The sequence below is a fragment of the Carcharhinus amblyrhynchos genome, chromosome 11 (genome assembly GCF_965287045.1).
Source record: "Carcharhinus amblyrhynchos chromosome 11, sCarAmb.v2.hapA, whole genome shotgun sequence".
Lineage (NCBI taxonomy): Eukaryota > Metazoa > Chordata > Chondrichthyes > Carcharhiniformes > Carcharhinidae > Carcharhinus > Carcharhinus amblyrhynchos.
In genome coordinates this window covers 83,841,564-83,867,250 of record NC_137334.1, presented here as the reverse complement: position 1 = coordinate 83,867,250, position 25,687 = coordinate 83,841,564, and the positions used below count along the sequence as shown (strand labels likewise).

The 25,687-nt window shown below is 42.1% G+C and overlaps 1 protein-coding gene across 1 annotated transcript in view; it reads right to left on the bottom strand.

The window, feature by feature from the left end:
* The window catches only part of LOC145350299 (contactin-associated protein-like 5), a 644,548-nt gene that overhangs the window by 42,190 nt on the left and 576,671 nt on the right, over positions 1–25,687 (bottom strand). The window contains exon 22 of the mRNA XM_080199493.1: positions 23,699–23,917. Within this exon, the coding sequence (XP_080055619.1) occupies positions 23,699–23,917 (219 nt within the window). The remainder of the gene's footprint in view (positions 1–23,698; positions 23,918–25,687) is intronic.

Here is a 25,687-nt window from a genome sequence, read left to right as displayed (position 1 = left end):
AGATGAATGAAGGGTTATCTCATAGAGACTTATAAAATTCTAACAGGACTAGACAAGGTATATGCAAGAAGGATGTTCCCGATGGTGGGGCAGTCCAGAACAAGGGGTCACAAACTGAGGATATAGGATAGACCATTTGGGATGAAGGTAGGAGACATTTCTTTATCCAAAGAGTGATGAGCCTGTGGAATTCATTACTGCAGGAAATAGTTGATGCCAAAACATTGAATGGATTCAAGAGACGGCTAGATATAGCATTTGGGATGAATGGGATCAACGGTTATGGGGAGAAAGCTATTGAGTTGGACAATCAGCCATGATCGTGGCGGAGCAGGCTCGAAAGGCTGAATGGCCTCCTCCTGCTCCTAACTTCTATGTTTCTGTGTAGTGTCAAATTTGAAAGTTTTATTATAATGCCACAGTAAACTTGGTTGGTGGTCTTCTGAAGGTTAGCTGTGAGGGAAAGTTACAGACTGATAAAAATGAAAAACAGGTTAAGTCTACTGCTAACCCCTCCCCCCTTGCATGTGCATGCACACACCCCTCACAGACCCCCAATTCCTTTTTTTAAATTTTGGGGCACAAATTATTTCCTCTTTTCATAATATATTAATCAAATAAATTATGAGACAATTAACAAACTAAGCACCCTATTTCATAGTATATCAACAATTAAAAGTGGTGAGTGAACCTTAGGCTATGGTTCTGCAATAAATTAGATAATTAGATCTATTTTCACTAGAGAACATAGCCCATAGTAATAGCTTATTAATAGATATGGTTACATGCAATTAATTTGTTTCATTTCTGATTATGGTCTTTCAATAGATTCAATACCTATGCATTACATTTGCTGATTTGACTGGTAGAACAATGGAAATTTAAAGTGATCCAATATTTCAAATCGCAACATCTCAGGGATTAAAACTGGCAAGGATTCCAGTGAGTGATTTTTAACTTAATAATCCTACTGCCTGACAAATGTACTGACAGTGATCACTGAAGTAGCATCAGTAACCAATGCCAAAATTAATTTAGTCATCATGAAATGTGAAATGCATCAATCATCCAAATATTTAGAATATAACCGACCTTTGGAAGGGAATTCTGCTCTCAAATAATTTGTTCCAGAGGAAATGTGTCTTTAAGAAGAAGTAGTTGAGTTGTAAGGGGGAAGAGCACAGTAACTGGCAAAAGAGGTAAAGGCAATACTTGAGGAAAAAATCATTTCAGTCAGTGAGAGGTTAAGGTCTGGAATGAATTGCCAAAGAGTTTGGTGCAGGCAGGTCCAATCAAGGCTTTCAGAAGGGAGTTAGATTGTTAGTTGAAAAGGAAGAATGTGATGGTTATAGAGAGAGGGCAGGAAAATGACACTGGGTGGATGGCTCAGACAGCGAGCCAGTGCAGACTCAATTGGTTAAATGCCCTCCTTCTGCGCTGTAACAGCTCTGTGGTCCTGTGATCAAAAATATACCATGGTTCCTTTTAAAGTATGAATAAGGTGGCACCCGTGGCACAGTGCTTAGCACCGCTGCCCCACAATGCCAGGGACCTGGGTCTAATTCCCGGCTTGGGTCACTGTCTGTGTGGAGTTTGCATGTTCTCCCCATGTCTGCGTGCATTTCCTCTGGGTGCTCCGAGTTCCTCCCACAGTCTGAAAGACATGCTGGTTAGATGCATGGATGCAAACAGGTTCCGGAATGCAGTGACGAGGGGAATTTCACGGTAACTTCATTGCAGTGTTAATGTAAGCCTTACTTGTGACTAATAAATAAACTTGAAAAACACTTACTTTCAGGTAGCTGCTCCCTACCCACATACCACCAACAAGTGTTAAAGAGAAAACTGACATTATTCTGTTTTAAAATAATAAGAGGGGTGGCACAAGAGTGGCATAATGGTTAGCACTAATGCTGTCAGCACCAGGGAAATGAGTTTGATTTCCAGCTTGGGTCACTCTTTGTGCGGAGGTGGCACATTGTCCTCGTGCCTGTGTGGGTTTCCTCCGGGTGCTCTGGTTTCCTCCCACAGTCCGAAAGATGTGCTGGCTAGGGGCACTGGCCATGCTAAATTCTCTCTTAGTGTACCTGAACAGGTGCTGGAGTGTGGCAACTGGGGGATCTTCATAGTAACTTTATTGCAACATTAATGTAAGCCTACGTGTGACACTAATAAATAAGTAATAAATATATAAACTTTAAAATACATATTAATATTCTTCAACAAAATTCTTCTGTTTACCAACTAGTGGAAAAGATGTAGAGGAACCAATTTGAAAGGAAATCCTACGAGATTAAAAAAAGCACAGTTACAATGGGAGATGTTTATTATCTGAGTATGGTCAGTGATAGCCATGCTTAAAGGACAAAGAGGGCAGAAGAGATTGTGACATGTCTTCAGGAGAATTTTTTAACAAACTTTTAGGAGACAGTGATCATAGCATTTATAGTCACTATGGAAAAGGAAAAGGAGCAATTCAGAATAAAATTAATTAGAAGTGGGCCAATTCAGTGGGGTTAGAATGGATCTGACCCAGGGAATGGGTGGCTTACATTATAGGAAATCCAAAAATCATCTACCAGCATATAGTTGAGGCAGGTACAATTTTGCCTTTTAAAAAGTGTTTCAGCAGTTACATGGGCAAGATGGGTGTAGAGGGATATGGGCCAAATGCAAGCAACTGGGACTAGCTTCAGGATTTAAAAAAAGGCAGCATGGACAAGTTGGGCCAAAGGGCCTATTTCCATACTATAAACGTCTATGACTCTATATAAATAAGGAAACTGTAAGAAAAGGAAGGGTGGGGCTGATTAGGGACCAAAAGTAGGATTTGCACATAAAGATCGAATGTACGTTTGAGGTATTAAAATAAGTATTTTGCATTTCTCTTTAGTAATGAAGAAGTTGTTGCTAAAGTCGAGGTGGAAGAGGAAGAGTACACAATATTAAATCCGCTGTATCATAGAAGCCCTTCCTCCAGAAGGAAGCCATTTGGGCCATTGTGCCTGCACCCACAACAATCCCACCCAAGTCCTGACTCTGTAACCCCATATATTGACCCTGCTAATCCCCCTGACACTAATGGACAATTTAGCATGGCCAATCCACCTAACTCACACATCTTTGGAGTGTGGGAGGAAACTGGAGCACCCGGAGGAAACCCACACAGACATGGGGAAAATGTGCAAATTCCATGCAGGCAGTGACCCAAGCTGGGAATCAAACCCAGGTCCCTGTAATGGTGAGGCAACGGTACTAACCACTGTGCCACCATGATTTTCAGAACACTGGCTCAGCGTCAACTAGAGAACTGAGTCCAATTCTGGGCACCACACTTTACAAAGGATTCAAGAGAGCGCAGAAACAATTTAACAAGGGTGGTCCCAGAGATGAGGGACTTCGGTTACGAGGATAGGTTGGAGAGACTGAACCTGTTCTCCTTAGGGAAGAGAGAGTTAAGAGGAGATTTGATAGAGGTGCTCGGGCGAGAGCAGGTATGGAAAAACTGTTCCTATTGGCTAAATGATTATGACTAGAGGTCACCAATTTCAGATGAATGGCCAAAGTACCCCAGTGGTGATGTGGGGAAAAGCTTTTCTTTCAGTGGAGAGTGGTTAGGATCTGGAATGTACTGCCTGAGAGGGTAGCAGGTAGAGATTCAACCGTGGCTTTCAAAAGGACATTGGATAGTTACATGAAGAGAAAAATGCTGCAGGGCTACAGGGCAAGGATGGGGTGTAGGTTCGTGGTGGTGGTGGTGGTGGGGGGGGGGGGGGGGGATGCGGTTGGTAACGATGTGACTAAGGAAATTTGGCACGTCAGCCATGACTCTCACCAACTTTTACAGATGAAGTATTCTTTCTGGTTGTATCACAGCTGGAAATGGCTCCTGCTCTGTCCAAGACTGCAAGGAACTACAAAAGGTCGTGAATGTAGACCAAACCATCCAGCCTCCCATCCATTGATTCTGTCTACACCCTCGGCAAAGCAGCTAGCATAATTAAGGCCCCCCCGCACCCCGGACATTCTCCCTTCCATCTTCTTCCTTCGGGAAAAAGTCAAAATTCTGAGGTCACGTACCAACCGACTCAAGAACTGCTTTTTTGAATGGACTTACCTTGCATTAAATTGATCTTTCTCTACACCCTAGCTATGACTGTAACATTATGTTTGGCACTCTCTTGTTTCCTTCTCTATGAACAGTATGTTTTGTCCGCAGAGCGCACAAGAAACAGTACGTTTTATTCTATGTTAATACACGTGACAGTAATAAATCAAATTAATTCAGGTATGGCACTTGCTGAATTGCTATTTCAGAGAGTTGGAACAGACTCAATGGGCCGATCGGCCTCCTTCTCTGCTGCCACCATTCTGTAATTAAATGATATATTATTTCAAAAGAATGTCTACCAGCTAATTCTTTATTTCAGGCAGGATACAATGGAATTTAATTTGAATGCACTATTACTAACATTGTCAATTGAGCACATTCAGATGAGTCATTTGGTAGGTGTAATGGGAAGGTAAACAGTGGAACCAAAAAGAATAATCATTTGTCTCTTCTTTGCACTGAATGACGTTCACGCAATAGCACCTGTAAATGGACAAATGTTCTACTCTCAAGGCAGGAGGCATTGGTCAAGATGCATTTTTGTACAAGCTCCCACATGGGGATCTTTGGACAATTGTGTGACCAAAACTTAGTGAAATAATGTAAGTAAAAAGATAACATGCATTGGTATTGTAATGAAGAGCTACCCATTATCATTCTTTTTTCACAATGTCTCTAACGGACTCATTAAAAAAGGCCAAGAGGGAGAAGAATGTAGGTCATGCTGTGTTTATGGAATCTTAGAGTGATACAGCACAACAGGGGGCTATTCAGTTCGCCTGCCTGTGCCAGTTCTTTCTTCTATCACCGATTTATTTGAAATTGAGAATTGTAAGAGACTTGCCTCTGTTTTTAAAGATTTTAGTTCAGAAAGAATGCATAAATGTTTAGTAATAAGGCCCTTCATTACACTTCAAAAATACTGGATTTTGTTTTTTGATATATTGTAGCAGTCTGGAACATGTTATCACACAAAATTAAATAGAATTTTATACTAATAACTTAATGTGGAATCAGAGAATTGCACTGCGTACAAGGAGGCCTTTCAGCCCATTGTGCCTCTGCTGATTCTTTGAAAGAGCTATTCAATTCTTCCTAACTTCCTTGTTCTTTTCCAATAAATGCAAGTTTCCTTTCTAAGCTGGTGGAAATGTAGATGATGTCACTGAGACCCTTAACCTGCAACCTTTACAGGAGAGCGATGGATCTGCATTCATAGCAGGAAAACTTTCCACAAGGAAAGCTCGGCCTTCCCTTGCCCCGGATCTCCCTGTTCCCTCATATCTAGGATCCCCCCTACTGTGTGTTAGGCTGCTGGACTCCATTCCCGTGGATGGTGGCTTCTTACTGCTTGATTTCCAAGCTCAAGCCTGCCAGCCAGGCAGCACTTTCTACTGGACATCACCTGGCGTTGGTCACTGCTCATGGATAAGACCAAGGAGTTAAAATTTCAGCAGGGTTCCACATTCAAGTTTGTTGCTTATTCACCCTGGTCAGTTGCACACACCTGTTTCTCCAAGGTGTAAAATCCAACCTCTCAGAAGCTACAACAATGATTTGATGAGATAAGATTGGTGGAAGCATATTCTCCTGTAACTTTCCAAAGGGAGTTAAATAAATGCCTTAAGGAAAAAAGATGCTGGGTTGCTGGCCAATATGGTAGCACAGTGGTTAGCACTGCTGCCTCACAGCACCAAGGACCTGGGTTTGATTCTAGCCTTGGGTCACTGTCTATGTGAAGTTTGCACCTTCTCCCTGTGTCTGCATGGGTTTCCTCCGGGTGCTCCAGTTTCCTTCCACAGTCCAAAAATGATATGCTAGTTGGGTGCATTGGCAATGCTAAATTTTCTCTCAGTGCACCCGAAGAGGTGCCAGAATATGGTGATGTGGGGGTTTTCACAGGAGCTTCAGTGCAGTGTTAATGTAAGCCTACTTGCGACGCTAATAAATATATTTTCAAAAGGGACCCAGGTTCGAATCCCATGGAATTTGAATTCAATAAAAAACATCTGGAAATAAGAATCTATTATAGGAATCCAAGCAGGCACCCGGAGTATGGCGATGAGGGGATTTTCACAGTAACTTAATTGCAGTGTTAATGAAGCCTACTTGTGACAATGATAAATAACCTCAAATAAAGAGTGGAATTTTAATTTGAGAGCTCTTTCAAAGCAGGAGACAGGCACAATGGATTTTCTGAAGGTTGTGGAGGTCATGAGAAGCGTAGTGGACGAAATGCTGAAACAATAAATAACATTTTTATTGGGATCTCAAAACTTGTGGTATTGATTGGTAAATGGGGATTCCCTTGGGTCCTTCTTCCACTCCACTGCCAAAGATAAAGGCAGAATTCTCTGGCCCCGTCTACGGTAGCACTTCCCGCTTGTGAGCGAGAAGGGAAAATCTAACGTTCCAGCCATAGATTCATAGAAACTACAGTGCAGAAGGAGGCTATTTGGTCCATCGAGTCTGCACTGACAACAATCTCACCCAGGTCCTATCACCGTATTCCCACATATTTACTCGCCTAATCCCCCGACACTAAGGGGCAATTTAGCATGGCCAATCAGTCTAACCCACACTTCTTTGGACTGTGGGAGGAAACCAGAGCACCCGGAGGAAAGCCACGCAGACACAGGACAAATGTGCAAATTCCACACAGGCAGTGACCTGAGGCCAGAATTGAATCCGAGGCCCTGATGTTGGGAGGCAACAGTGCTACCCATTGTGCCACGATGTTGCCAAAACTCCATTCACTTCTAGTGGCACTGGAAAATCCCAGCCATGAACGAGGACAGAAGATTTTGGCCAAGATTTCTGATGAAGTTACAGACCAACTTGATAGCCAAGTTCCTCACACATGACGATGGCCTCAACTGGGATCTTGGGTTCATGTTACACTATTTGTAACCCCCATGACTTGCCTGGGCTTGCAACGCCTCACTTACTGTCCTGTCTGGAGACACTACACATCTCCTTAACCTTCGTTTCATGCTTTCTCCACTCACATCTTTAAGACTTGATTAGCTGTAAAGATTTGCATTCTAATCAGCATTCTGTAAACTGTGTATGCTTTATACGCTCTGTTTGTGATCAGAACGCCCCACTCACCTGACGAAGGGGCAAACCCCAAAAGCTAGTGACGTTTACTACCAAATAAACCTGTTGGACTTTAACCCGGTGCTGTGAGAATTCTTACTGTGTTTACCCCAGTCCAACGTCGGCATCTCCACATCAAAGTTACAGGGCACAGGAAGTAAAGTAACAATGTCCCTCAGTGTCCTACTGATAAAAATAAGGTAATTATTTTTCATTGATGCAACAACTACTGGGGGTAAGAGAAAAGAAAACCTAAGGTAATTGTCATCTTCTGAAATGATAAGTTTCCAAATTGGATTTATTACTGAAGAACTGTCTGAATTCAAGAGCAAGTAGCTTGTGGTTTTCCAGTCTAACCTTGGACTATAAATTGCTGTCAAAATAATGGTGAGGCTAATGACGCTTTCTGCTATTTATGTGCAAGTGGTACAAGCACTTAAAGGGAAATGGGATACGCAGTTGTCAAAAGGTTGCATTCACAGTCATGTCAGTGCGACTGTTAGCTCCACAAAAATGGCAAAGGTATCTTGTTGTTTACCTCTCGATTGACTTGCACTGAATGTTATCTAATTGCTGTATTTGCATGGTGGACAAGAAACTAACTTGCCACAGAAAGTTAACTTTTAAAGGCCAGTGATGGGATAATTGTTAATTTCTCTCTGTGAACCTCACTGGCATCTAAAAATAAACTATTCAGTCACATCTCCCAATCTCTGTAAGCTTCTCCAATGCTACAACCTTCTGTTCGCTTAAAGTCTATAAAGTTTACTTATCGGTGATGTGGAGATGTTGGTGTTGGACTGGGGTGGGCACAGTAAGAAGTCTCACAACACCACGTTACAGTCCAACAGGTTTATTTGGAGCCACCAGCTTTCAGAGTGCTGCTCCTTCATCAGTTGAGTGGAGACGTAGGTTTTTTTATCTTCTTGGAGAACCTGTCTACTTTGAGCCGGTGATTTGCGGTGTCAATGGCAGCCATGATGTGAAAATGTGGCATTGAACTGGTGTGGGCTCAGTAAGAAGTCTCACAACACCAGTCTCACCTACCTTTCCACTCACTTGATAAAGCAGCAGCACTCTGAAAGCTTGTGATTCAAATAAACCCCTTGGACTTTAACTTGGTATTATTTATCAGTGTCACAAGTAGACTTACATTAACATTACAATTAAGTAACTGAAAATCCACAAGTTGACACACTCCAGCGCCTGTTTGGGTACACTGAGGGAGAATTTAGCATGGCCGATGCACTTAACCAGCATGTCATTAAGATTGCGGGAGGAAACTGGAGCACCCGGAGAAAACTCACACAGACGCGGGGAGAACGTGCAAACTCCACAGAGACAGTGATCCAAGCTGCGAATCGAATATGGGACCCTGGCACTGTGAGACGACAGTGCTAACCACTGTGTCACTGTGCTGCCCTGTGTATCCCCAATTTTAATCTCTGTTCAATTGGTGACTGCATTTTTAATTGCATTGATTCCAAACTCTTCAATGCCATCCTCACACATAAGAACATAAGAACGAGGAGCAGGAGTAGGCCATCTGGCTCTTCAAGACTGCTCTGCTATTCAATAAGATCATGGCTGATCTTTTCGTGGACACAGCTCCACTTACCCACCCACTCACCATAAACCTTAATTCCTTTACTGCTCAAAAATTTATCCATCCTTGCCTTAAAAACATTCAATGAGGTAGCCTCAACTGCTTCATTAGGCAGGGAATTCCACAAATTCATAGCCCTTTATGTGAAGAAGTTCCTCCTCAACTCAGTCCTAAATCTGCTTCCCCTTATTTTGAAGCTGTGCCCCCTAGTTCTAGTTTCACCCATCACTGGAAACAACTTCCCTGCTTCTATTTTATCTATTCCCTTAATAATTGTATATGATTCTATAAGATCTCCCCTCATCCTTCTGAATTCTAATGAGTATAGCCCCAGTCTACTCATTCTCTCCTCATAAGCCAATCCTCTGGCTATGAAGGACAAAATTCCATTTGCCTTCGTAATTACCTGCTGCACCTGCAAACCAACTCCTTGACATTCCTGCACAAGGACGCCCAGGTCCCTCTGCACAGCAGCATGCTGCCATTTTTTACCGCACTTTGGATTTTTAAAGGCCAACTTAAAGCCTACTTCTTTCACCTAACTTTTGGATGTCTGACCCAATGACTCCTCATGAGGCTTGGTGTTTTCTTTAAATGTTTTTTTAATCCATCCTCAAAGTTACAAAGCCAATGTTCAGAATGGACTGGGCAAACCCAAATCCATTCCAAAAACCAAATTCAAATTGAATCCAATTCATGGTCCCTATCAAAGGGACAAACAAGATCCAAGCTGACAAGATGAAGCATTGCAGTCCATCTAGGGCTTGATCTGACGCTTGATCTTAGCCAAAAGTTCAAGAAGCAACATAAGAACAGGCAAGACACTTGATCTTAGCCAAAAGGAATGTTGGAACCATGCTGTAATCAAGTGAATGCTTTAAAGTTGTCAATAAAATAATTAATAATAATTAAACTTTTGTTAGGCCACACTTAGAATACTGTGCGTTCAATTCTGCTCACCACATTACAGGAAGGATGTGGAGGCTTTGGAGAGGGTGCAGAAGAGATTTGCCAGGATGCTGCCAGGATTAGAGCTTTTAGGAGAGGCTGGACAAACTAGGATTGTTTTCTCTGAAATGGCGAAGACTGAGGGGAGACCTGATAGAAGTCTATAAAATTATGAGAGGCATAGATAGGGTTAACAGAGCTTTTTTTTCCTTCCGCCAGAATTAAAGTCTCTAATGCTAGAGGCGTGCACTTAAAGTGAGAGGGAAAATTCAAAGGAGATGTGAGGGGCAAGTTTTTTTACACAGAGAGTGGTAAGTGTCTGGAACGTGCTGCCAGGTGTGATGATGGAGACATTTACAATGGGGGCATTTGAGGGTCTTTTAGATCAGCACATTAATATGCAAGGAGTAGAGGGATACGGACCAAGGGCAGGCAGAAGGGATTAGTTTAATCTTGCATCATGTTCGGCACAACATTGTGGGCCGAAGGGCCTGCTCCTGTGCTGTACTGTTCCATGTTAACTAAAAGCAGCTATCGCAATTGGGAAAAGATTAAGGAAGCATTGCAAGAGGGGGTTAGGAAGAAATAGTTATTTGCCTTGATCACTCAGTTCCCAGATGCCTGGTCTCCCTCACTTCATCATTACGGCCTACACGCTTTCCAAACAATTTTTTTTCAAAATGAAATGTGTAAGAGCAAGTATAGCTGACAAAGAAATACTGTTGGATGTCCTTCCATTATGGTCCAATACCAGCATAACTACTGTGTAGTTACAATGCACAGAAAGTAATTGAGACAAAAACATTATGTGATTTCAAGAAGAAATTAGATATAGCTGTTGGGTCTAAAGGGATCAAAGGATATGGTGGGAAGGCGGAATCAAGATATTGAATTTGATGATCAGCCATGATCAAAGTGAATGGCAAAACAGGCTCGAAGGGCAAAATAGCCCACTTCTGCTCCTATTTTCTATATTTCAATGATTAGAAATAAAGATAGTGAGGTACAGGAGAAGGTGCAAAAAAGATTTGCATGCATACTAACAGAACTGTGAGGTTATAACTATCAGAGGAGATTGAACAGTTCTAGAAAAGATAAGGATGAAGGGCGCCTATTGGAAGTCTTTAAGATTAAGAAGAGGTTTGAGACGGTAAACATGGAAAAGATATTTCTCCTTGTGGGTCTTTTTAAAAGGTGAGTTGATAACTCCAACAAGGAATTTGGGAGACTATTCTCAGAGTGGTAAGGGTGTAAACATGACAATCACAAAGAACAGTTGAGGTGAATTGAACAAATGGAGTGAAGTAGAGGACAGATTTTTTTTTAATTCACTCACAAAACTGTTGGTAAGGCAAGTATTTATTGCCCGTCCCTAATTTCCCTTGAGAAGGTGCTGGGAGGTGAGCTGTGTGATTTGCTATGCCATTGCAGAAGAGTCAGCACATTGCTGAGTGCTTGATGTCACATATAGGCTGAAAGAGGTAAGGACAACAAATCTACCTGATGAACCAGATGGGCCTTTCCAATTGTTCTTATCTCTTGTGGTCACCACTGCAGGTAACAGTATTGTTTTTACTTCCAAAATTAACTGAATTTAAAGTCCTCGGCTGCACTACAATGGGATTTGAACTCACGTCACTATGTCTGCAGTTCAGGCATCTGAATTATTATTATTCCAGTAACATAACCACTGTGTTATTGCTCTCAATAAGTAAGCACATGAGGAAGATATGAACAGAAGGTCACGTTAACAGGATTAGCTGAAATAGTGTGGGGGAATGCTCTGTGGAACGTAAACGCCAACAAAAGCCTTTGCGTTGAGTCATCTGTATCTGTGCTGTAAATTCGATTGTAGACCAAGTGGTCACGTGATGATGTGACAACTTAAAGGGTCACATGGCAGAAGCGTAGGCGTTCTCCCCTGCAGACTAGAAGAATGTAAGAGCTGCTCAGATGACTAAATAAACTACCGCTATATATCTTTTGCCCCCAGTCTTTGGAAAGCAGCACTTCTACATGGGTGGTACGGTGGCACAGTGGTTAGTGCTGCTGCTTCACAGTGCCAGGAACTCAGGTTCAACTCCTAGCTTGTCTGTGTGGAGATGGCACATTGTCCCCATGTCTGTATGGGTTTCCCCTGCTTGCTCTGGTTTCCTCCCACACCCCAAAAAATGTGCAGGCTAGGTTGGTTGGCTATGCTAAATTGCCCCTTAATGTCAGGGAGCTAGTAGAGTAAATAAGTAGGGTTATGGGGATACAGTCTGGGTGCAGACCCAATGGGCTGAATGATCTCCTTCTGTGCTATAGGGGTTCTATAATCTATATTCTATACAACTATGTTATAATTTTCACCATATTTGTTATATACTGAGGATTATGCTTCCTATTTTGTCAGCTCCCTTTCATGTGTCTCCACAGACGTGTTTCAGGAAAGAGTGAGGGTGTTATCCCCAGTGTCCCAGCCAGTGTATCCTCTAACCTACACCACAAAGACACATTTCTTGACCAACATTGCATTTTGAATTGTGGGAGCTTGCTGCCTGCAAACTGGCCACCTCCTGTCTACGTTAGAAGAGTGGCTACACTTCAGAAACACTTCATTGGCTGTAGAGTACTTTGGGATGTCCTGAAAGGTGCTGTATGAATGAAACTCTTTCCTGAAGGAATGAAGATTTAACAACATTGAATTTGGACTTACGTCACCTGCATTTCAGGACCTCACTCACATCAAGGAAACAACCTGATTAATTACTGGCATTCGGAAATTACCCATTTAGGAAGGAAATATATGAAAACAACTGCAATATTTCTTAATGCACACACACTTCATAAGATAGCAACTGATCAAAGCACACATTCTGATCCATTATGAAGCTATTTGTCATATGGCTGCCAATTAAAGAGTCCATTTTGTCAGTTTGCGACATGTGTATAATAAATGGTTGTCATTTCCGGGCCTGCAAATTAAATTCAGCTGTTTCCCAATAATTTTTCTGCGCTCTGCAGATTACAGTTTCAATAAGAAGCAGATACTTCTGCTGGTGTAAATGAATCAAGTGTGACGGACCATCAAGTTGCAGGATCACAGAAATAAGTCAAAGGTTACATCGAATATAACGTTGTGCAAGACTCAGCTAGCCAGCCACCATATTGAGTCTGTTATGAATGCAGTAAATATTAGAGAAGGTGCAAAGGATATTTGACGGAAAGTTTAAGGGACTTCAGTTTACGGGGAGTGGACTGGAGTTGGTCAAATCTGCCCCCCTCCCCCCACCCCCAGCTGCCCCTCCTCCTCTCCCCCAACATTGTCCTCTCCTGAACACGCGACACTCGCCAAATGTCTCGGGTGGAAAGTTAAAAAGAGGAGGTTATTGGAGCTGGAAGAGTTGTCAGGGTTTGGAATGCTCTATCTGAAAGGCCGGTGGGAGCTGATTCCATCGATAATTTTAAAAGGGAGTTGAATCGGTACTCGAGAGTGCAGAACTTATCAGGTTCCAGACAAATAAGGGGCTGAGGGACTCAGCCCAATGCTTTTTCAAAAACCAGCGTACCAATGATGGGTGGATGAACTTGTTCTGCGCAGTGCAAGTTTCTATGATCCAATTCTATCATTAATTGTAGTTCAGTGATTCAGAATAAAATCAGGTTTATCATCACAGCTTTTTATCCTTAAAAGTTAACAGCCAGGATTTTCCAATCTCGCCCATGGCTAGAATTCTCCAGCCGCGCTGCTGTGAATGGAAATTATCCAAGTGCTAAGTTCCCTGTTCTCGCTGGCAGTGGGGGTGGGGCTTACAACATCAGAAAATTCCAATCAACCACAGTACAGAAGGAGGCCATTTGGCCCATCATGCCTGTGCTGACAACAATTCCACCCAGGCCCCGTCCCCATAACCCCAATGTTTTGCTACTTAGTAGAAGAGGTAAATTTAGCCATTTCAATTATTCAGTCTTCCAATTTAACCACATGCAGAAGATGAAAGCATATAATTTGTGCCTACTATGCAACAGTATTTTAAGGAAAGCGTGAGTCAGTTAGGGCACAAAGAACAAAGAGAACAAAGAAAATTACAGCACAAGAACAGGCCCTTCGGCCCTCCAAGCCTGCACCGACCATGCTGCCTCACTGAACTCAAACCCCCTACCCTTCCAGGATATAGGTTTAAGGTGAGAGGAGAGAGATACAAAAGAGTCCAGAGGTCAATTTTTTCACACAGAGGGTGGTGAGTGTCTGGAACAAGATGCCAGAGGTAGTAGTACAAACGGGTACAACTTTGTCTATTAGCCAGTTACGTGGGTAAAATGAGTAAAGAGGGTCATGGGCCAAAGAGGGATATGGGTAATTGGGATTAGCTTAGGGGTTTAAAAACAAAAGAGCGGCATGAACAAGTTGAGCTGAAGGGCCTGTTTCCACTGTGGAAACCACTGTGGCTCTGTAGCTGTATGACTATATCCCTCTATTCCCATCCTATTCATATATTTGTCAAGACGCCCCTTAAAAGTCACTGTTGTATCTGCTCCCACTACCACCCCCGGCAGCGAGTTCCAGGTACCCACCACCCTCTGTGTTAGAAACCTGCCTCGTACATCTCCTTTAAACTTTGCCCCTTGCATCTTAAACCCTATGCCCCCTAATAATTGACTCTTGCACCCTCAGAAAAAGTTTCTGACTCTCCACTCTGTCCATGCCTCTCATAATCTTGTAGACTTCTATCAGGTCGCCCCTCAACCTCCATTGTTCCAGTGAAGGCAAACCAGGTTTCTCCAACCTTTCTGCATAGCTAATGCTCTCCATACCAAGCAACATTCTGGTAAATCTTTTCTGTAGCCTGTCCAGAGCCTCCACATCCTTCTGGGCCAGAATTGCACAGTATATTCCAAGCGCGGTCTAACTAAGGTTCGATGAAGCTGCAACACGACTTGCCAATTTTTAACCTCAATGCCCCAGCTAATGAAGGCAAGCATGCCGTATTTTTTCCTGATTACCTTCTCCATCTCTGTTGCCACTTTCAATGACTTGTGCAGCCAGGTCACTCTGCCTAACAATACTCATCAGGTTAATTGTTAGTGCGATTCCCTTATTGTCTTAAAAATTTAGACAAAGCATATTTTATTAGCTCTGCTTGCTGCTTCAGAACACATTGATTAAATATGCCTAATTTACATTGGCACGAATCTCCCTGACCATATTTGTGCTCCAGGTTGCTCAAGGCATTAACTCAGTCCTATCTGGATAATAGGAATCCCAGGTAGGCATTCAGGGGAAAAGCAATCAAAATTAATATCGGTGCCTCAGTAATGTATTCAATGTCACCAAAGACCAATCTGAAGAGGCATGTACCCTAAGGCCATCCCTCATCACAATCCCATACCAGATTTATTCAGCAAGTCTACAGCATAGGATGCAAAATACATCTAATTTGATTCCCTGTGTTGTCGTGAATGTACCTCTGCAGCATTCTTCAGCCAGTCACTCTGGTAAAACTATTACATTAGCTTGCATTATATCAGTCTTCATGTGTCGTAATTTTAATTCAATCTCCATGCCCTGTCATCCATAACATATGAGGTGTTCGTATTGCTATTGTTTGGATGCACAACTTGATAGCTGCGATATGTTATTCACATTTCTCAGTTCTGATCTTTCTATTTTAGAGGATAATATTAATAATGGAGAACAATAGAGTCACATTTTAAATATATCAAATGTTAATATGCAGGTAGCATGACTAAATAAAAATGTATAAGCCATTTGTAAAGAAGCTCAAGTGAAGATATTAAAACTGAGACTTTTCAAAGGAATGCACTAACATGCATTATAACAGAAACTGGCCAAAGAACTTTGTGATTAAATATTCTGAGATGTGTCACCTTAGTAGCATATCAGCTTCACTTCAACAACTTCAGATGATTAACTTTACCCCACCTCGACCCCTATATTTTCATTTTATTTAACTTTTAACTGTTCTCTATCTTTTATTTCTTTATTGTCCTTCTTTATTTTTCTTCTCCCAGCCCCACTCTTTCCCCCTATTTCATCCCTCCTTTTCTTATCTTTTCTCCACTTTTGCTTCTCATTCTCCCCTTTTTTTCTCAATTTTATCTCTCTCCCACCCATCTCCCCCCTTCCACCACATATTCATCTGACTCAGTTTACCCTCTGATTTCAGCTTCTCTGCCATTTGGCCATTCACACCTATTCTCTCTAAGGACTGTCATTAGTACCTCTTAGCCTTTCCCCTTGTTTTTGTAGCTATGACTCAACTTTCTTTCCCTCACCCTGCAATATAAATATCTCCCACTTTCCATGCCTTTTAGCTTTTACAAAAGGTCATCTGGATTCGAAACATCAGCACTTTTCTCTCCTTACAGATGCTGCCAGATCTACTGAGACTTTCCAGCATTTTCTCTTTTGGTATCAGCTTCAGTACGTTGGTAGGACTTCTGCATGATTCAGAAGGACTTGGGTTCAAACTCTGCACCTGAAATATTGTGAACAGTTTCGGCCACCTTATCTATGAAAAGATATTTGGCATTGGAGGCAATCCAGAGAAGGTTAATCTTGATCCTGATCTTAATCTTGAAGTTTGATCTTGGAGAGATTTTCTTATGAGGAGAGGTGGAGCATGTTGGGGCCTCGACTCGTTGGAGTTTGGAAGAATGAGAGGCGACCTTATTGAGATGTATAGAATTCTCAGATGGCTTGACCGGATAGATATTGACCAGTTATTTCCCCTTGTGGGACAGTCCATAATTGGAGGTCAAATTTTCAGACTAAGGGGTTGTCTATTTAAAACAGAGGTCAGGAGGAATTTCTCCTCTCTGACAGTAGTGCAGTCTGGAATTTTTTACTGCAAAGGGCTGTGGAAACTGGGTTGTTAAGACCATAAGATGTAGGAGCAGACTTAGTCCATTCGGCCCATTGAGTTGTGTTAAGTATGTTCATGGCTGAGATAGACAGATTTTTAATCAGTGAGGGAATAAAGGGTTATGGGGTTAAGGTGGGACAGTGGATCTGAGGATTATCGTATCAGATTAGTTATGATCTCACTGAGTGGCAGAGCAGACTCAATGGGCTGAATGGCCTACTTCTGCCCCTACATCTTATGCTCTTGTGGTCTAAGCTCCTATGAACACAGGCAAATACATTCAATTGATATTTCAGTATTAGGAGTAGAAATGCTCAGATTATCAGAGGAGCTTCATTTTCCCATGTAAGATGAGTAAACAAGACCTCAATGTCCGCTCAGGTAGACTTAAAAAAAAATCTTGAGAGATAGGTCAAAAGATCAGTGAATTCTTCATACGATCATCCAAACATCTTTCCTCCAAGAAAGACAAACTACTAGACATTGATTCATTTGTGGTGTGTGGGATCTTGCCAAGTGCAAATTGCCTGCCCTTCTTGACTACGTCCATCAATGACAATCTACATAGAAACACAGAACATTACAGCACAGTACAGGCCCTTCGGCCCTCAATGTTGTGCCAAGCTCCAATCCCAAGATCAAGCTATCCCCTCCCTACAATTCTGGAGTGCTCCATGTGCCTATCCAATAACCGCTTGAAAGTTCCAAAGCTTAACAAATAGTTCCCAGAAACGACAGATCTGGGGTTACAGGGTAATCCTTTGAACTTTTCAGGGTGTGTCCATTTTATCCCTAAAGTCGTGTGGCTTATCCCTTCAGTTTCTTTCTCTATGTACAAAATATACTCCCATTCCTTGCTTTTCCCCAAAAAACAATGGATACAGTTCTCTCAAAAAAATTCAAAATGTTGAATTTGTGTAAAAACTGGAGTAAATCCCATTTTAATTCCAGCAAGCTTTTCAAAAATAATCTCCCACATCCTGAACACCACAGAGTGCTCAGGCATGAATTTCATTAAAAATCATTCCCACTGGAGAGGCCACCAGCATAGCGCTGAGCGGGCCACTGTGCATGCACCTATCTGCCAATGGTGAGATCGGCCCATGCGCAGTAGCCCCGCACTGCCAGCCTCCCGATTGCTGCCAACTCGATCACTGGCCAGCCCCACAGCCCCGCATTGCTGTCCGTGAATTTGAATTCTTCAACTCATGTTAACATGTTTATTAATTCATGCCACTGGAAAACATTGATATGGTGCCTAATGTATCCCATATTTAAAAATTTATCACTGCTTTTGACTTGAAATTCAACATCTGCGGGGTGTCAAGTGGGTAGTACAGGATGTGTTCTTGGAGGAAAGATGTTTGGAGGATCAGATGGAGAATTCACTGATCTTTTGATCTATCACTCAGAATAATTCTTTTTAAGTCTACCTGAGCGGGCACTGAGGTCTTGTTTACTTATCCTACTTGGGAAAATGAAGCTCCTCTGATAATCTGAACACTTCCACCCCTAATACTGAAATATCAATTGAATGTATTTGCCTGTGTTCACAGGAGCTGAGACCATAAGAGCGTAAGATGTAGGGGCAGAAGTAGAGGATAGCAGAGGATTAAACATCCCAGACAGTCCCTTCTTTATGTTGGCTCCAGTGGACAGGGAAATCGGGCATCAACTTTAATGGGTGAGCGAGCCACAACTGCACCCTTAACAAGCTTAATTTCATCACTAGAATCTCAACTACTTCTACAGGGTTCCAAAATGTATACAGTGAAGCCCACAACCATGCAAACGCAAAGAGAAAGGCAATGATTAGAGTGACTTATAGGCAGGCAATCTGAACAGCGCTGTTCTGTCATCTTAGTTCCCGCTTGGTGCTTTGATCCAACACTGACCGTGTAATCTACTGTCAAACAGCACCACTGCAGTAGAACAGGAGTCTGCCAAGTAAAATTCCAAATATTTCTCTTTGTTTACAAGACTAACTTTTGACAAGGGCTGCTGGAGGAAGATAGACTATGTCCCTGGTGGTATTATCAGTTTCTAAACCCTAAGCTTTGATATGATCTTTTAGAAGCCTGGCAGGCAATGCCATTGGTGTCATCTGTCTGCATAATTAAACTTTGACTTCATTTCTAGAGGACGCAGAGAGAGGAGACAAGTGGAATAGATAGCTTATTATACCGGGCTCTGACACATATTTTGGTAGCTGACAAGTGGACCACATGTGTCATTGTCTGTTTACAAGACTAAGTTTTGACTTATGTTTTGTTTTGCTGATGACACAAAGATTGGAGGGGTAGAAAATAGTGGAGGTGTGAGCATAACATTATTAAGAGACATTGATAGATTGTTAGTGGATACAACTACATAACAGGCGGATTTCGATGCATGTACGAAATCATCTATTTTCAACCAAAGAAAAGGACATCGAAGTGCCATTTAAAAGGAAGAACAATGGAGGACAAGAGAGATATCAGGGGTCATGTATGCTGATCATTAAAATGTAGTTTGTCTCACGAAATAATCAAAAAAGCTAATGGATGTTTTCTTTTTTAATGAGACAGCTCAAATATAAAAGTAAGTTTTGCTGCGTATTTATAAAGTTCTGGTCAAACCTTACCTGCAAAACTATATACAGTACCCTTGGAATATACTGACCATGGATTGAGCGCACAACTAATTGACTGCAGAATGTTACCAGTGCTCTCATAGTTAAATCCCTTGAAGAGATTACATAAACTATGTTTCCTCAACTCGAAAAGGTTAGGGATGGTTTATTTAAGACTTGAAGGAATTTGAAATGAATAGGTAGGGTAACTGTACACATAATTTTCAGTCTATTAAATAACCATTGTGCCATCTTTGCCCAATGATAACAATTAGATTTTGTCTAACCTATACATCTTGGGACACTAAGGGACAATTTTGACCTGCACATCTTTGGATTGTGGGAGGAAACCGGAGCACCCAGGGGAAACTCTCACAGACACGGTGAGAACGTGCAAACTCCACACAAACCCAAAAGCAGAACTGAACCCGGGTCCCTGGCGCTATGAGGCAGCAGTACTAACTACAGTGCCAGCGTGCTGCCCCACACCTGCACAATGATTTATACAGTATATTCTCTGCATTTTACCTTGCATTTTCTGCTTCTGTTTATAAACATTGATAATGAAGGAACAACTGAAGACTTTGTCGAGTGGCTTGCAAGAAATGTTTTTTGCTGGGGGAGACAGGCTAAGACAAAGTGACTTAAGATCCTCACCGTGCATTTGGGCAGAAAAGTTAGGAAATGTATCTGCATAGGGAGAGCTGGATTTTGCAGGGGTTTGGTGGTGGTGGGGGTGGGATAGAGGGCTCATCCACCTTCCCCAACTAAAAAGCAAAGTCCGTTCAGCGGCAATAAGAGGCTGTGAGCCCCAGCAACAAGGGAAGTGTGGGACTTCTGCGCTTATGTTTGGGGGTGGAGGGGGGTGACACCAATACATTAATGGCATTCTCCGCCAAAGAGAGTACCTCATCCCTTTCTGCGCTCCTCAAAATATCTTGGAGAGGATTGGCTGCCACATCCTCCTGCTTGCCCATATGTCATGGCATGGACAGTGTAGTTTTGGGGGTCAATTAATTGGCTTTTATACAACTCAATTAACCTGTAATTATTTATTTACATATGGCTGACAGCTCACCAATTTTGGCACCTGCTCGATACTATGAGGGCAGCACGGGGAGGCTGAAAAGATGGTGGGCTAGCCATCCCCCCATAGATTATGTTCTCACCCACTGAAAACAAGCCCACTCGCGGAGCTTTACAATCCATCCCAAAGCCTCCATCAAGAAGGCGGGTCAAGGCCTCCTGGCTGTTATCTCCTACAGTAGCTCTGGACTAAGTGCTGGGAAGCTGTTTATATGAGGCTCCCCAGTGATTGGCATGCTTAAGTTCGGCCATGGCAGGCTAATCAGAGGGAGGTCACCATGGATGCAGCGTTATGCTCGTGGACATAAAAAATATTTGTCAATGCGGCTCAAGATTCAGTCATAAATTATGCCGGAACCATCAGTGCTACTCAGTCCATTTTTCTCACTGGAATCAACACTATGGTGCCACAGTGGCACAGTGGTTAGCACTGCCACAGCGCCAGGGACCCAGATTCGATTCCTGGTTTGAGTCACTGTTTGTGTGGAGTTTGTACATTCTCCCTGTGTCTGCGTGGGTTTCCTCTGGATGCTCTGATTTCCTGCCACAATCTGAAAGATGTGCTGGTTAGGTGCATTAGCCATGTTAAATTCTCCCTCAGTGTACCCGAACAGGTGCCGGAGTGTGGCGACTGGCTAATTTTCACAGTAACTTTATTACAGTGCTGATGTAAGCCTACTTGTGGCACTAATAAACTAAAATTAAAAATTTTGCCAAATTCTGGTAAGATCACCCCCCTATAGTAATTTTATTGTTAAGCATAAAGCTACATAGTTGAGTGAATTTGGTCTGTCCCCTTGTAAATATTTTCAGATATTATTATTGTCAATATCCACTAATTGCTTCTGTAATTCAAGAAGGATCTGATGTTTTTACTGTATAGAATTGCAAATCTACAGCCATGCCATGTGTGTGCAAAAACACAAGCATCCTAATATGTACATATAATATAGATAAAATTCTGTGGCAGTTTCTATTGTCTATCATAACTTTAGCAGAAATGTTTGCAAAAACTTCAGTAAAACAATGTAAACATAATTTATGTCTAAGCTTTGACTTAGTGTAAAATTGGATGTAGTTTCAAGAGTCACCCCGTTGACTTAAGTACTTTCTTTAATTTGATGTGCATGAGGGACATTTTGAAAGAAATGTTGGAATGTCTGAGATGCTATCTTTTAGTTAAGGTGTTACAACAAGGGTCCATTTGTCCTTTCATGGATATAAAAAATTTCATAGCAGTATTTGATGAGAAGGAGAATGAGGCCAAGGATAATATTCAATGCCCAACTTTTTTTTTAATTCATTCATGGAGTGTGGGCATCACTGGCTAGGCCAGTATTTATTGCCCTACCCTAACTGCCTTTGAACTCAGGGCATTCAAGAGTCAACCACGTTGCTGTGGGTCTGGAATCACATGTAGGCCAGACCGGGTAAGGGTAGGAGAATTCCTTCTTTAAAGCGAACCAGATGGGCTTTTATGAGTTTCTCCTCGGGAGAAAGTGCCTGCAAAGGGATCTGCATTGCTGGTGGTCAGATGTGGGCTGAAGTTGAGCCAGCTGACTCAGGGAGAAGGGGAGAGGCATCCACAGGGACAGCTAGGTCTGGAGATAGACTGTTTAATAGACCTGACCCATTACCTTGTGAATTTATCCCAATGAAATATCAAGAATAAAGGCTTTCTTGCACTCAGCTCTCACAGTCGCTTTACCTTCCAAACGCTCCACATACACCATCCATGCCACGTCATGCTGCCCGTCCACCTCCTATGGCTCCAATGCCCCCTATTCCAAACTCGGTTAGTCCATCACTCCCCGATACCCCATTATGCCCCCGTGCCAAACATGGGCAATTACATACCCATTGACCCACCTTCTAGAATCAATAAACACCATAATGAGTAATGGTATCGATAACTTTCTCCTATTCTTGAAAAGAAGCAACTGGGTCAATTTCATAAAAGTGCCAATCTACCAGGCTCTTTGAAGTTTCAAAAACCATAAACCCTTGAAACCACTTAAGCCATGTGAACAAAGATTGTTAAACTGACCACAAAGATCAGGGAGCCTTAGTCGTCAATAGAATAATGTTTCTTCTGGGGAGCAACTGTTTTAATATTCTAATTGCTGTCTGGGCTCTCATCTAAGCATACATAATGAGACTTGATGAGTCATTCTCTGCCACATTCCAAATGATTTCTTCACTACCCAGTGATGACGCACAGGGCAAATTTCATGAATGTGTTCCCTTATTAACAGAACGGATAGAAAATCATGAAATAAATGATGAGGCAGTGCAGGGTTGGGTGAAAATTGCTAATCTCTATACCCCCATTGGATGGGATATCACACAGGAGCATTCATTTGTAAACTGTTCCAATTCTTACAAAAACATGAATTTGTAAAGGGGAGATGTGGAAGCTTAACTTGTGGGGGTTTGCGATCTTCTGTTAGAGAGATGGTAACACCTTAAATGTTTCATTATAACACAAAATAGACTTTCAAAGTCATTCAATTAGCAGTGGACCAATCTAGGTACAAAATAGCACTGCACCAAATTAACATAATAAGAACATAAGAACTCGGAGCAGGAGTAGCCCATCTGCCCCCTCGAGCCTGCTCCACCATTCAATAAGATCATGGCTGATGTTTTCATGGGCTCAGCTCCATTCACCCGCCCGCTCACCATAACCCTTAATTCCTTTACTGTTCAAAAGTGTATGTATCGTTGCCTTAAAAACAGTCAATGAGGAAGCCTCAACTGCTTCACTGGGCAGGGAATTCCATAGATTCACAACCCTTTAGGTGAATAAATTCCTCCTCAACTCAATCAAAGACCTGCGCCCCCTTTATTTTGAGGCCAACACCCCGAGTTCTAGTTTTACCTGCCAGTGGTAACAACCTCCCTGCTTCTACCATATCTATTCACTTCATAATATTATACGTTTCTATAAGATCTCCCCTCATTCTTCTGAATTCCAATGATTATAGTCCCAGTCTACTCACTGTCTCCTCATAAGCCAACCCTCTCAACTCCATAATCAACCCAGTGAATCTCCTCTGCACCTCCTCCAGTGCCTGTGTATCTTTTTTCAAGTAAGGAGACCAAAACTGTACACAGAAGTTCAGGCGGTGGCGTTATGCAGCTGTAATATAACCTCCCTGTTTTCAAACTCCATCCCTCTAGCAATGAAGGACAAAATTCCATTTACCTTCTCAATTACCTGCTGCACCCGCAAATCATCTTTTTGCGATTCATTGCAAGCCAACCTTTTGTGATTCATCTTATTAGCCATATTGTAGTCAAATGCGTGTTTCCAAAAACATGACCTCCAAAAGATTTATTTTTCCGATTATTAAAAAGAAGGATACCTGTTAAAGAGTACGATGTAGTGACGGCTATCGATTCACTCGCAATGGAGGATCCACAGTTTGATTCGACCAAATGCCCTTTCACAGAGACTAGGGGAGACTCTGGTTGATGCAATGCAACTTTTAGAGGAGTAATCCCATTGAATTGGACTGATGAGAGGCAGCCAACGTAGCCCTCTGTGTTCGCCCTCAGTACCTCTTTATCTAGATTATCGCTGTCTGAAACATAAATATCGTGTGCAATTAGTCAGTTGCAGGACATGATAAAAGTTGACAATAGGCTAATTAAGCACAAATTAACACTTATAACTGCCCACATATTATTTATCAAAATCAGCCACAATCTGCTTCAGAATGCTTTATTTATTGAATCTATATGATCACCCCACTCATGATGAAATTAGCTGTTACAAATTTTTAACTAAACGCAATTATTATAATCCATTTTAAACCAATTCGTAAATTATTCATGCACTTTGTCATTCCTTCCATCGATTCACTCCACATCCTAAGTGCAAAGTGCATCTAAAAATTGATTGTTAATTAGACTTAAGGGAGAATAGAAAATGTTGAAGTCAATTCTTCACAGGCTGTAGTCCCTTAATTGTAAATTCATCAGAATTTTAATCAAAGTTGCCTGTGTGTCATCCTAACTTTCTCACTGATGTCCCTCGACCATCGGCAGGAGAAACTCATTACTATCAGGACAGCATTTATCACCAAGTTTACAGCCAGAAGATCAATACTGAAAGTCATAAGTCTCCTGGGAATCCAGCATTGCCGTTTCAAAGGCTCTGGATTGCAAGCACTTTGTTAAATCATAGGAACACCACAGTGCAGAAAGAGGCCACTCAGCCCATCGAGTCTGCACCAACCACAATCCCACCCAAGTCCTACCCCCATATTCCGATGTGTTAACCCACTAATCCCTCTAACCTGTGCATCTCAGGACACTAAGGAGCAATTTTAGCATGACCAATCAACCTAACCTGCACATGTTTGGACTGTGGGAGGAAACCAGAGAACCTGGAGGAAACCCATGTGGACACGAGAAGAACATGCAAACTCCACACAGACGGTGACCCAAGCCAGGAATTAAACCCAGGTCCCTGGAGCTGTGAAGCCGCAGTGCTAACCACTGTGCTACCATACTGCCCTTTGTGTCGAGACTCGATGGGATCCTGAAACCACACTTGCTAGCGAGAAATGCAAACTTATGAATGTATAAATGAGAAGCAGAAGTAGGCCACTCGGCCCGCTCAAGCCTGCTCCACCATTCGTGGCTGATCTGATTGTTACCACAACTCTTGTATTATAGCAAACCCAGGACATGTGGGCTGCAGCAGGAGAGGAATGAATGGAAAGGGTTGAACAGCCTGACTATATTATTCACAATTACAGTGGGCGGACACTACAAATTACCATATCCCAGGCAGCACCAGCACAATCACAATCACACCCTTGGTGAGATCTTTTCAAGGTTACAGCAACAATAAGAGAATAGATATCTTATCAAGGCTCCACAATGTCTAGAGGAGCAATTGTGCCTCTGGAAAACTAATCACATATCAGGGAGATGGGCAATTAAGACAGCATCGAAATTGGTTTGACAAATACAACGCTTTGATATTGTAACCAGCTAAATAGGATATGTCCAGAAAAGGATTAAAGCTAAAGCACATAGGATAATGGATCTGCATAATGTGATCAAAAACAGAACTGCAACTAATTTAAAGTTACAATTGAATGACATAATCAAAATGTAGCACTCTCTAATACAAAAAGGTTTAAGAATAATGTAAGAGCCCATGGTTAGCAGACTGGAGATTAAGGATATTTATTCAGCCTGACGAGAGGTGGGACGTGGTATTTCAGATGGATTGATGTTGTCATCTCAGGCGATCACCTATATACATAGGCAATTTGGACTTGGAATCGGAAATCTCATCTACAAGGGCAAACATTTTGGGTATGACCAAATTTGGGGGT